Source organism: Physella acuta, unplaced genomic scaffold, assembly GCF_028476545.2.
Source record: "Physella acuta isolate Inbredline_101_S28 unplaced genomic scaffold, ASM2847654v3 ptg000822l, whole genome shotgun sequence".
Lineage (NCBI taxonomy): Eukaryota > Metazoa > Mollusca > Gastropoda > Physidae > Physella > Physella acuta.
In genome coordinates, this window is record NW_026732340.1 from 50,846 (window position 1) to 65,475 (window position 14,630).

The 14,630-nt window shown below is 33.8% G+C and overlaps 2 protein-coding genes across 2 annotated transcripts; both read right to left on the minus strand.

Moving 5' to 3' along the window:
- Window positions 1–6,102: 6,102 nt before the first annotated feature.
- Window positions 6,103–7,854, minus strand: LOC131951700 (kelch repeat and BTB domain-containing protein 8-like). Its single transcript, XM_059314059.1, has one exon. It carries the CDS (start codon window positions 7,852–7,854, stop codon window positions 6,103–6,105), a length of 1,752 nt encoding a protein of 583 aa, XP_059170042.1.
- Window positions 7,855–10,860: 3,006 nt separating this feature from the next.
- Window positions 10,861–13,286, minus strand: LOC131951694 (uncharacterized). The gene has a single exon (XM_059314052.1). It carries the CDS (start codon window positions 13,182–13,184, stop codon window positions 11,460–11,462), a length of 1,725 nt encoding a protein of 574 aa, XP_059170035.1. The 5' UTR covers window positions 13,185–13,286; the 3' UTR covers window positions 10,861–11,459.
- Between the last annotated feature and the right edge of the window lie 1,344 nt (window positions 13,287–14,630).

Consider the following 14,630-nt stretch of genomic DNA (forward strand, 5'->3'; position numbering starts at 1 on the left):
CCCCGGCCCTGATAAGTACCTAACTCATGTTAGGAAAAAAAATAAGGCGGCTGGGCAGATTGCTGATCGCATTATGCCGAGGTCAAGAAACACATCAACTCTACTTCATCTACCCAAGAGATTGCTATGCAAATGTGGAATCCTTTTTTTTCAACTAACCTGTAACGTATGAATACAAAGACGAAGATTGATTGTACCTCTGTAATGGATAGTACAATGTGAATGTGGACTTAATAGAATTTTACGAACTGTTAAAATGGTTACTTAATGGTTTAAAAAATACTACAGGTAGAGATGATACTAGCTTGTCAAATGGATAAGGAATGTTGGATGCTTACTAGTCCACATAAGGAATGTTGGATACTTACTAGTCCACACAAGGAATGTTGGATGCTTACTAGTCCACACAAGGAATGTTGGATACTAGTCAACACAAGGAATGTTGGATACTTACTAGTCCACATAAGGAATGTTGGATACTAGTCCACACAAGGAATGTTGGATACTTACTAGTCCACACAAGGAATGTTGGATACTTACTAGTCCACATAAGGAATGTTGGATACTTACTAGTCCACACAAGGAATGTTGGATACTAGTCAACATAAGAAATGTTGGATGCTTACTAGTCCACACAAGGAATGTTAGATACTAGTCAACATAAGAAATCTTGGATACTTACTAGTCCACACAAGGAATGTTGGATACTTACTAGTCCACATAAGGAATGTTGGATACTTACTAGTCCACATAAGAAATGTTGGATACTTACTAGTCCACATAAGGAATGTTGGATGCTTACTAGTCCACATATGGAATGTTGGATGCTTACTAGTCCACACAAGGAATGTTGGATACTAGTCCACATAAGGAATGTTGGATACTTACTAGTCCACATAAGGAATGTTGGATACTTACTAGTCCACATAAGGAATGTTGGAGACTGAAGAGTCCACACAAGGAATGTTGGATACTTACTAGTCCATCTCACATTGACCAGCGCCGCTAGCGCTGCTGTGTTTGGCATGTACGTGAACATGGGTCTAATTTTGTGGTTCAAACTTATCGCAACGGATTCTTCTGTTATAGTGCCTTTCTTCGCTCTAGCAAGACCCCATGAGAGTAGAATGACGATTGCTGAAAGGTTTGCACAAGGCTTGGTAAATTGATGTAGTAAAGACATCTAATATTTAAAGCAAAGTGGTCAGATGATGATTAGGGCTATGGCGGTGAGCATCAAATTAGGCAGGCGTTCGCTTCAAGCGAACAGAACACGGGGAAAATTCCCATTGGCTACTACAAGCGGGTCAAAACTAACGCTAGTTACCAGTACCTTACATAATCAATATATCGAAAAAAAAATCCCACATCAAAACACCTTTTTATATATATTTAAAACATTCCTCAGATCAGAACCCTCTGAAAATTCCTGAGGTCGTACAACGACCTCTTGGGGTAACGGAAAAAAAATGGTGCTATCTTCGGGATATATATAGTAAATTTGTGTAAAAAAAAGAAGCGAAGTTTCATAATATTTTAGAATACAAAGACTCTGTACATCTCGCTAATGTTTTGCATATATATATATATATATATATATATATATATATATATATATATATATATATATATATATGTATATATAATATGTCACGGTTAGTCCTAGATTCTATTGATGATTACGATAAGGCTTAAGCATCTTTGTTTTTTATTCAATGTCTAATCATAACTAAAAGATCAATCATTTAATACTCATTTAAACACCATTATTCTTACTGCAACTGTGCATGATCAGTGACAAAATGAAAATACACAGACAGACACCCGGACGGGCGAGAAAGTGTATTTGTAAATGACTTAATACGAAACAAGAAACTTAACACAAATCCAGTCTTACCCAGTTCTAGCAGAGTGACTATTATAGATCTCTTGTAAACGATTAAACTCTTGTAGTTTAAGGCCGAAAACTGGCTTTTAATTTCTGCCCAGTCCGGCATTTTAAATGGAGATATCGCTGAAGTGTATAAACATAGCAGGGACAAAATTTCACAAAGATGGAAGAAAAATAAAGGCAGATCGAGACAAAGAGAGAGAAGGGGGGGGGGGGAAGAGGGAGTGCCAGTTACGTATAGTGGAGTAGGCAAGGGGTAGTTAGGGGGGTTATAACCCCTCCCTCCCATATATATATATATATATATATATATATATATATATATATATATATATATATATATATATATATATATATATATATATATATATATATACATATATATATGATTTGATACTTAAGGAACAATATTTGAACCCCTCCCATGACCAATTCCTGGCTACGCCACTGGTTACATATATTTAATAATTGCTTATAACATTGACAATATTCGAATAAAACGGTTGTTTGTACAGTTTATGAAATATTTTCTGTTTTTGGAAGCTTTCTTTTAACCATCGTTTTAATTTAGTTATTGTATAAAGAATGTAGTTATTTGTACAAAGCTAGTTTTAATTCTCTATTTCTGAAGTTGCACGGAAGATAAAATAAATAAGACAAAAGAGATGTTTGTCAAAGGTTCTGTCCCGCCTAGAGATGGATTATAAATTAGGGATAATCGTTCACTAATAAAAAGCGATGTTTATCAAAATTCATTAATAATCAGAACCTAAACTAATACCTAAGCAATAAACCTAAACTTGAACATAAAAATAAGGAATCGAAAAAAAAATTGCAAAATGTACAGAAAAAAAATGCTTTTTTTCCCGTTCAATTAATGATCAATAGTCTTTTAAGTACAAATCGCAAATTATTACACGAGGTTGGGGGAGACACGATGAGTTAAACGTGCTAAATATAGAGAAAACAATGCTACATCCAACTGTATTATTAACAAAGTATAGATAAACGTCGCTACTATTAAGTCTGTAGTGATTTAATCTTACACACTTATACACTCATACACACACACACACACACACATATATATATATATATATACATATATATATATATATATATATATATATATATATATATATATATATATATATATATATATATATATATATATAAGTACTTTGATTTTTTTTTGGGGGGAGGGGGGGTGACACCACGAAGTGCCGCACCAGGTGACAACCGTCATTAATGTTTTCTTACAGGCTCCACTGCCTAGGGCACAAATGCCAGCATCGCAACCTTAAACTCTATACCCAACCCTTGACCCCGTTCGTTACCCTAGACCTAACCCTAACCCATCATAACAGCAAAACTTTCTGGGGAAAACAGTATGAATGTGTATAATGCTTACGTTTTGCCTGGTGTGTGTTTGTTAAAACAATCGGTCAGTTAAAACTTAGTTATAGAATAGTCTAAGTAAAGTAAATGGAACGGAGTGACCTAGCGTCTCGGGTTCAAGCCAGTAAACCGTCCCTGAGTCCGCCCAGCTCTGATGGGTACCTAACTCAAGTTAGGGTAAGTAAAGGCGGCTCGGCATAGCGCTGCCCACACTATCCCTTCATTTGCCGAGGTTACAGAAACAAGTGAACTCTACTTCACTTGCCCCGTAGACAGTCAATGAGTCATGCTTGAAAGTGAACTTTACTTCACTTTCCTAAATAAAGTTAAAGTCTAACAAAACTTAATGTTTATGAGTTAATTCAATGCCAACCAATATTTACCAACACATCAAGAGTCAGTTAAATATAAGACTGTCAAATTGTTTAGAAATTTGACTGCAAAAAAAATATTGAGATATATTCAAAATCTATCGGTAAAATAGACAGTGAGTTTTAAGAAAAATGCTTCTAACTCTTCTGTTGTGGAAGTTCACACAAGCATTCAGTTCAGCACACGATACATTTGATGTTCTTAACTTAGCTTTGGGAATTACAAAGGAAATGCGTAGTTGGTTGTTTAGCGTGTTTTGCTTTCTCATATATTAAACTATAAAGGAGGTATTGCAATCGTGCAAAATATCGAAATCAAAATTTTTAAAAATCTTGACGTTTTACACCTCCCTGAATTGGAAAAACTTATTTTTGAAATTTTGCCCATTTGTCGTTCTCTTTCTTGTGTGTGTGTGTATGTCAGGGGTGGAACTACCATACCGCCAGACCCCGCAATGCGGGGGGGGGGGGCCAGGACGTTTAGGGGCCCAGTTCCGACCAAAAAACAATGAATTTTTTTTTCAAAAGTTATGTTTTTCATGCATCTTGAAAGTGGTTTTGTAAAAAAAAAAAACAGGTCTACTATAGCAGAGATTGTTGCGTAGAAAAATATTTTAAAATATACAAGAGCTATAGTTTGAAAGGTAGGTAAACATTCACACTACTTCCAAGCCTTACTGCCCTTCTTTAAAATAGGGATGCCCACGAAGCTCATTTAAATAGTTTTGTACTATGTATATTAAAAAGCAATTGATTCTCTGAATTGTTACTTAAATAAGACGTACTATACAATAGTATGGCTATAAAAATCAATGTTTTCAAAATTGATATTATAAAACCCAAAAATGAAAAAAATAAACATAACGCGAGAAACCATTCACGAATCAAGCTAACGTCTTTATATATTTTTGACCAGCAAAATTATGTTACATCCCTAACTCAAATTGAGTGTAGACTAAATTTTTCTGTTTTGTTCACTCAGAATGGTTATATATTGCAATGAAGTAGACTAAATTATTCACTCAGGATATAGATTTTGTATATATATATATATATATATATATATATATATATATATATATATATATATATATATATATATATATAGGGGGCCCTAGTTTTTTCTTTGCGGGGGAACCTTTGATTTCTAGTTCCGCCACTGGTGTATGTGTGTGTGTGTGTGAAAAAGATACACTGAGTACCGTTAACGCTATGTAGCTATGTTGATGAAATTTCATATAAAAGTATTTTATCAAATGTGTAGTTCTGTATTAAACTTTCAGCGATTTCCTGTACACGGAAGTGGAACCTTTTCTGTCTTGTGGTGATACAGATCTACAGTTAATCAATGTAAGTTGTTCATCAGTATTAGCTGTGTTCTTTAACCCTGGACTATATGTGTTAGTCGTATGGCGATACAGATCTACAGTTGATCAATGAAAGTTGTTCATCAGTATCAGCTGTGTACGCACGTCCTTGAGTTTGGTTGGACTTGCTGTAAGATTGCAGGAATTTTTCCAAATGTTTCATCTGAGTTGGTTTGTTATCATATCCAGTCAGAAATGTCAGTCCGTCAAGCTACATAATCTACCTTACCTTCTTCTTCTTCGTTCTTAATTTTTAGTCTTGGAAGGGATCGAGCCTTATCTGCCCGAGGGTTCGAACTCGAGACTTTTCGGTTTAGCAGCCATGAGCTTTACCGACTCCTATCTACCTTACCGTTTTATGTCAATTTACGTCCTACACCTTGTAGTATAATCGCCAAGACGCCAACATACTTTACACAGAAAAACAGCAACTAACAAGGTATTTTACAAATGCATGTGATTAAAAAAAAGTAAACAACCCTCTTTAGACCTAGCGATCCATTAGGCAGATGAAGTAGAGTTCATGTCTCTTTACCTCGGCATAAGAGGAGAAGGTGGGGTCAGCACTTTGCTCAGTTGTCTTAACTTTACCTAACGTGAGTTAGATACTCTTAGTTCCACTAACATAATGCATGCGATGATGAAAGAACATTTTAAATATATTTAATATTTATCAGTGGTTTTACTCGAGTTATTTAAATGATTTTAAAGTACGAATATTAAATTTAAATAAAGAAATTTAAATTTTATAAAATGTGCATATAAAAAGTAAAATACAGTTAATAGGTTATCACTATATCTTACATTTATTTTGTATATAATATTAAGTAATAGTAGAAAATATGTATGCTTTTAAAGACCAAATTTAAAATAAAAATTAGAATAATTGACTTTACGCTTTACAAATCGGTAGTACTTTAAGATTCATCATATAAGCACAAAAAAAGAGTTTAAAATATATTTTTAAATGATTAGGTATTTAGTCACATTTCTAAATGAAATAAAATATTTAGTGGTTTTGACATATCGAAAGTCCACTAATCATCCGGGGTTATCATCCTAATCCAGTTGAATATTATGAAAGACAAGATTTTGGTAGCACAACTGGAATACAAGTGGAGCAGGCCAGACTCATTTCACTGTACAAAATTGAATGAAACATGTCTAATGCACACACAAAGTTGTCCCTTGTATTTCTTTCAGGGTTGTAGTAAAATATGTGCAGTTTATAACCGTAAACGACAGCTCCGTACAGATCGTGGTCTAAACTCCACAGTTTTGCTACATAATTGAATCTGATATTTTCACTCGTTACTCTCAAAACCCACATGTTGCCGTTTGTTTGCAGCACAAAGTGGTTGTCGTCGTTACGAAAACTGATGATGTTTTTAGCTGGTCCATTAAGGTTGTCCAGTTTTGTCCAGCTTTTCTCCTGAAGGTCTAACATATGGACGGCTGTTTCGTTGATGCCATTGACAGTTTCAGTACAGAAGTAGACGAGATAAATTTGATAGCTCATAACATGCGTTACACCAGAATTTACAGGAAGGGTTGTAAATTTTTCGACATTAGTAGTTTTACATTTGGGATTTAATCTAAATACATGTGTTTCGCCTTCCACAAAGCATGTAACGTATATGAATTGTTCGTTGCTTGCTAGTAAAACGTCTACTGCCGGCATCGCCGACACAACTGACCATGAGTTTTTAGTGTAAACGAACATGTTACTTTTATTCTGAAAAAAAAATTGTATACCAGTGGCGTAGAACTCAGTGTCAAAAACAATCATCTGAGTGTTTCTGTTTAACCAGACACATTCCTTCAGAGTATATTTTTTCCCATCACAAGGATCCACTATTACGAACCTCCGAGAAGCGTATGAAAAGTAAACAACATAGTTCCCATACTCATGAAACTGTCTGTAAATACCCTCTGTCGGCCATTGTCCATGACGAAAAGACATCTGTTTTACGAGAGATGAGACGATTATCTGACGTGCTTTATCGTTACGTTTAATGAGACGATGTTCTAAAACATTCATAAGTAAACACGGGCGAATAACACAGACTCTTACTTGACTCAGTAACACATCAAGTTCATCAAATCTTTCCGTACTAACATTTTTCGAACTGTTGGATTTCGAGTCCGAGTGTATCGAATTCACATTAACTGGAGTTGACGACTTGATCTTTTTATTGTTTCCCGGGGCGTTCCATGTCTCTTCAGAATTGTTAAAATGAGGTTTGTATTCAGCCCATTTTAAGACCATCTCTAGAACAGGATATTCACTGTCAAAATGAAGTTCGTTACTGCTAAGTAAACAAAACATTTCATCGCATGCTAACTCTAAGTATAGTTTGGTTTCATAAATAGTAGTAAAATTTTGGAGCATGAAACGTTTGACTGACGACTGCACTGATATAGAGTCGAACAACTTAGCACTAAAGAAGATTTCTCTGAAGTTTTCAATATTTATGTTTTTAGCAGCGAATGATTCACATAACTCTACAAGAAAGCCAATTTGAAGCATGTGTACAGCGTGCCAGATTTCTATGAAGTTGTCAAGACTCAACATGTCTTCACCGGTGTACAAAGTTTTCAGGATTAACTGAAAGGTGGAGACTGATACATTTTGTAGAACTACATGTCCCTCGTTGGCTTCTTTCATTTCTGACTGCAGCAGCCCGAGAAAAAATGGCGAGCACGCTCCAAGAATAATGCTATGACATTTGATAGACACGTCATCGATTTGTATTGTAAAGTTACAAAGTTTTTCCTCAATCCATAGTTTTTCAAGACTTTTGCATACTTTATTAGAAAGTGACATTCTTAATGTTGGGTTTTCATCTTTGTAACAAACAGTATTAAGGTTCTATAGCATATATTCTAATCTGAAAGTTAAAAAAAAGATGTTAATTTAGCATTACAAGGTATTTTTTAATCTATAAAATATATGTTTAAAAAAATAAAACATGTAAAATGCAAAATGTAAATACTTCAAATATTCAATACGGATTACGAAATGAATTGATAAATATAAATGATCCATAGTGAATTATTACTGGTTATGTTTTATAGCTATGAGATCCTAACTCCTTAATGGGCATTTACGAAATTTGTTGCTCGGACATCACACAGTACTTTTTAAAATGTTGCAACATCCAACATATTTTTTGAGCATGCTGTAATATTTCGTTGATCAATGGGGATTACTTAAAATCTAAATCACATTCTTAAAATACATATGCACCTGGGTTTATTTTGTTATTTATTAGCCATAACGAAACATTTTGTCTTCTAGTCGACCCAGGTAATATTTAGTGAAGTAAGAATCGGAGTTGTAGCTAGGGTTATATATAAGACTATGATTACATAGTTCTCAGTTACGTCTGATGCTAGTAGGAAATTAAAAGATAGAATAGTACACATGTCATCAAACACTCACACCGACAATTCAGTACAAGTTCAATACCTAACCAAAGCGCAAACGTATGAATGTTAAAGTTCACAATATCATTAAATCTAAAGTTTAAACAATTGGGGATAGTCGTGTTTGACGAGAAAAGTTCATCCTTATTGTTGTTTTTTGTTCCATTTTTGCCATCAAAAAACTAAAAAAAAAACTAAGCTTAAAAATAATTCAGATATTTAAAATTTTTAGAATCAGTGTTATAAAAGTAAGTTTCAATGTTTTGAAGTTAAGGCTATATTTCCATTTAATTTCATCAACCCTCGATTATACCCTGAAGTTTAACTTTCATAGCATTGATTAGCTCTACAGGAACTCTGTGATTGATCTTCTAAATATATGACTGTAGTAATTTGTTCTCAATACTTTACAGATAAAATTTGTATACAAAATAACATTTGTTTTTTAACAACATGACCTTTTGCAGCAATGTTTGTTGATATTTTAGCAACAAAATGAAAACAACCAAATTGTTTTTGGCTGCTTAAAAATTGTGTTTACTTACCCAAAAATAATAAAAACATCAAATGTATCAAATCTTGAGTAAACTCAACAAAAACCTCACAAATAGTTATTATATATATATATATATATATATATATATATATATATATATGTTTATATATATTCTAATAGCACCGCACGCGATTTTAAAAATATTTAATGCACGATTCAAGTCTATTTACGACTGCCTCCATGACTTAACTCTTATATTTTCGTAGATCTCATAATCTGTTGATCTACTAGATGTACATACGACAACGTTAATTTATATACCTCCAGGTCAAACACAAATGATCCTGGCACTAATGTTTAACCGTATTTATTATAAACTTATATTCATTTAATTACCCTTTTTAAATGTTGATAGGTACACCGATCAGAAGATTTTCAATATTGTCAGATAAGTTCGGAAGTAAACAAACTAAATACCATGATGCGTCTTTTTTTAGAAGTGCTTGGTTGGTGCGACCTAATTAATGCATGCTAATCTAATTATAATCGTGCGCAAAATGTGTTATCCTAAAGCAATATTAATGGTAAAATAAATAAAATTTCTGAAAATAACTTTTTAACGTTTTCTTTAAAAGACTTTTTAAGTCATCATAGAGACGATGTAATGCTTAAAATTTTGTCGATTTCGTTTAGTAGATTATGGAATGATTTTCGCACTGTTAATATTTCGATTTTTTAAATCAATATTATTTTTTGCTATAAACAGATTGTTTTCATTAAAACTTAACCGAAGTTAATTAAGTAAAATAATGGGTTTTCTTGCCGTTTCTCTAATTGCTTGTCGTAGAGACTGTGCCATTCACTGTACTGTCTATCGTGTCAATTGGCTTATATTTTTTATATTGTCAACGTTAAATTCACATATTTTTTTAACATAATTTATTTGTGTTGGTACATTTTGTAGTCTTTTATTTCGGCCTAGTCAATATGTCTGGGTCCGCTGCATTGGCAATGAATAATGTAATTTTTGTTTTTTTCCCTGTCTATTCAAGTGCTCCGTGAGCGCAACAAGAGAATTAAAATGACTCTTCACTATTTGATTTAAAATTCGTCTTGGTCAAAAAAGTCAATATTATTTGGTGACGAACAGACCTCTTTTCTACATAAATATTACTGTAGTAACCTATATAGAATCTAGCTACAGCTAAGTGTTTGACTAAAAACCATCTAAACCCTCGAGAGTTAGCCTGGTCCGTAGGGCAGATGAAGTAGATTTTATCCAGTTCTGTGACCTTGGTGTATGGGGTGTATATTGTGATAAGCACTATGTCCGGCTGTTTTTGATTTCCCTAACGAAAGCCAGTGCAGAACTTGGCGGACGGCTGGTTGTAAGTTAAATTTTTAAAAACTAAAAAAGTGCATTAAAAACGTTTTAGTAACAAGCTTTTATGTAATAATGCACTAAACAGGAGAAAATAAAGGATTTTCTTTAATATATAATAAAACATTATCATTTAAATAACTATAAAGAAAAGTGTGGGTCACTTTATTATCTATTGCATACCTTTACTATTATTTAGGAAGAGACCCACGCTTTTCTTTATAGTTATTTAAATAGTAGTGTACAATTTATTTTCTACTTTTTAGTGCATTATTACATAAAAGCTTGTTATTAAAATGTTTTTTATGATTTTTTTTTCAGTACTTTAATTTTTTTTTTAATAAAATATAGTTGCATGACTAAAATCTAATGAACATAATAATGCGCGTATAACAGTGCGAAATAGTTGGATATGCTTAATAATTTGGACAAAATTTTAATTATTTCATAAAAAAATTAATTAGGCATTTAGTTAAGTTAAATTTAATGAAAGATTGCATTGTCTACATGTCTTGACCCACGTGCCAATTTTGAAACGAATCTGTTAGTAACAAGTGCCCAAAATTTCGTTCGACCGTTTCTATCTATGACGACATATAGACAGACTGTATGAGAAAACAAGTAAATACTATCTTGTAAAAAGAACAGAAATTCAAAAATATTTTAAATGTAGAATTGTGAGGAATATCTTCTTTAATTTTAATGCCGCAAACGATTTTATTCAAGTCGAAGCTAGAATATCGCATTAAAAATTGATGTAGTTAGTAAAAGTATAATGTGATGTAGCTTTACCAAAAATGTCAATTACTCTTCAAAACCATTTTTTCATTTCTATCAAATTTCGTAATCAGTATTTCTGTTTTATTTTGATATTAATAGTTACCACGTGTACGTTAAACATGTGCAGTGTATGTATCTATTTTATTGAAACGGTGTATACAATTGTTTAAAATGTAAAACATGGTAATATTACATTTATCGTGATGGTTTTCTAATGAACATAAGGTAAAAATTGTATCATTTCTTAATACTTAAGGGTTATCATCTTTTGCACTAGTTTAACAATATTACTGGATTATGTTGCAAGTATAAAACGTTACAAAATATCATGCTAGACATCCCGGTATTATAAACATTCTGAAAGACAATATTTAGGCAGAACAACAGGAATCAGTTTTGAATACGGAGAAGATAACTCATAAAAACTAAATGAATCAAAAGCATTGCCAACTCTATAGACAATTCTCTTTTCTGGACCCTGTTCTAGACATTTGTGAAAGATGACCAGTTTTTCACCATACAAGAGTGCTCCAAACAAATCGTGGTGTAAACTCCAAAGTTCAGCTACAAGACCAAATCTGATGTGTTTACCCGTTGATCTCAAAACCCACAAGCTGCCATTTGTTTGTAGCACAAAGTGGTTGTCGTCGTTACGAAAACTGATGATGTTTTTAGATGGTCCCTCGAGGTTGTCCAGTCTTGTCCAGCTTTTGGCATGAAGGTCTAACATATGGACGTCTGTGTCAGCACAGAAGAAGATGAGGTAAATTTGGTAGCTCATGACATGGGTTACACAACTATAAACTGGTACAGTTGAAAATTTAATCAGACTGGGAGGATTACATTTTGGGTTTAATCGATATATTACCTTATCCAAAACACTTGTAACATAAATGTATTCTCCATTGCTTGCTAGTAATGTACTTGCTCCTTGGATCTCCGCTACATGCGTCCATGTGTTATCCCTGAAAACAAACATGTCACTTGTAATCTGATATGCAAATTGTCCTCCAGTAGCGTAGAGCTCCTTGTCAAAAGCAACTAGCTGGATGTTGCGACATAACCGGGGACAGGACGTTAGAGTGTACCTTTTTTCATCAAGCGGATCGATCAACAAGAATTTCCCAGAACCGTTCATGCAACTAATACCATAGTTACCGTACTCTTGACATTGTCTGTATACACCAGCTTTTGGCCACTGGCCGTGACGGAAAGACATCTGTCTTAAGAGAGCTGAGACGATTATCTGACATGCTTTATCATTACGTTTAATGAGACGATGTTCTAAAACATTCATAAGTAACTCGGGGCATATAATACAAGTTCTTACTTGACTCAGTAAGATGTTGAGTTCATCAACTCTATCAGAGCTAAGATTTGTGCTAACATTTTCTGAAGAAGTGGAATCTAAATCGCAAATAAACATGTCGTCTTCTGTCCTTTCAATGGAATCATAAAAGAATTCAACTATACGCTGGTTGTCATTGCCAATAGTGTCTGCACACATGGTAGTTTTGTCTTCTAAACTGTTAAGCTGTGTATATTTCAAGCTGGCATAGCTTAAACTACTAACTGGTTCTAATGTTTTTAATTTTTTATTGTTTTCATTGCAGTTGTTTACCGCTTTAGAAACTCTAACAGCAATTTTGTATTCAGCCCAGTTTAGAATCAACTCTAGTACAGGATGTTCGCTGTTGAAATGAAGGGCATGACTGCTAACTATAAAACACATTTCATCAAAAGATAATTCTAAGAAACGTTTAGATGTATAAATAGATTCAAAGTTCTGAATCATGAATGTTTTCACCGACGACAGCACTAATTTAGAATTAAAGAGATTGGCAGTGGAGAAGATTTCACTGAAATTTTCTAGTTTTATGTTTTGAGAAGCGAATGTTTCACATAAGTCTACAAGAAATTCAATCTGCAGCATATCTACAGCGTGCCAGATTTCGATGAAGTTGTCAAGACTCAACACGTCTTCACCGGTGTACAATGTTTTCAAGATTAACTGAAAGTTGGAGGCTGATACATTTTGTAGAACTACAAGTCCCTCGTTGGCTTCTTTCATTCCAGATCTCAGCAATCCAAGAAAAAACGGCGAACAGGCCGCCAGGATAATGCTATGACATTTGATGGACACTTCGCCGATTTGAACTGTAAAATCACAACTTTCTTCCCATAATTTATTTAGACAGTTACTCACTTTCTGAGAGATGGACATTCTAAAAGCTAAGGCTTGGTTGTTCTTAATACTAATACTTTTAAAATAATATCTTCGTTCTATTGAAAAAGAATAGCCAGGTTGATTTTTTTTGTATACTTTTGAACCTGAAAATAAAAAAAAATATACAAGTGTAAAATTTAGCGTAATTTTGAAATTTAAATTATTTTAGTTAATAAATTGATACCTATTTGGGTGAATTTAAAAATATTTCAGATGCGTTGGAAATATAATATGTAATATGTTATGACCTATAGGAAGTATAATAATATAATATAACATGCAAATTAAAAAAAGCAAAATATAAAATATTTTGAGAACAGGGCATTACTATCCTCGCCGTCAATTACCCTCCCCCCCGGACGTTTCCCCCATCATTACCCCCGGAGTAATTCCCCCCCCCCCCCCGCCCCCCGCAATCCAGTAGGACATTACCCCCAGACATAGCTTAAGTTTGAGCTAGGGTTTGAGTTTGGGCTATGTAGAGGGCTAGGTTTAGGGTTAGGGTTAGGGTTAGTTTTAGTGTTAGGATCATGGTTAGGCTTAAATCATCGTCTGGAGTTGGGTTTGGTTTTCGGTTTAATTTAGGGTGAGGTTAGGATTAAGGTAATTTATAAGTATACAGTTGGATCGGGGAGGGGGGGGGGGGTAATTTCCCAGGGGGTAATTGACAGGGGCGGGGGGGGGGGGGGGGTAATTGCTCCGGGGGGTGTAAATACAGGGGGGGATTTTCAAGGGGAAATGTCCGGGGGGAGTAATGTCCTTTAGCCAATATATTTTATACGACATATTAAATATATATTGACTGACGCAGTATGTACCATATTGTTGTATTACAGGTTTATAGACTGTTTTACAACTTTTATGATCTCACTTGTAAATTAATGGTAAATACTTTACATTGATGATGTAGTTCTTTTTTGAAGTTTTAAATATTGCGTGATCCAATAAAACTGTGATTTTGAAATGTAGTTTGTTAGATATCTTTTTTATATTTCATTTTGTTAAAATGCATGTTATGCACCTGGATATACCAGGCATAACGAGATTTTTAAAATGATTGACTACAAAGATATTGTAAGGAGTCTTGGTTCAGCATGGGTCACAGATTTGGTCATGATTTGGATCAGCTTTTGTGTCCAGTTTATTCGTTTGCTGTAGCTTTAGTGAAACGTTAAATGGCGATTACATGTCGTTGGTTCAACACCACTCATAATAATATAAAGTTTCCCTCTAACTTGCTATTCTACGGAGGCTGATGAAGTAGAGTTCAATTGTTTCTGAGAGTCAGAA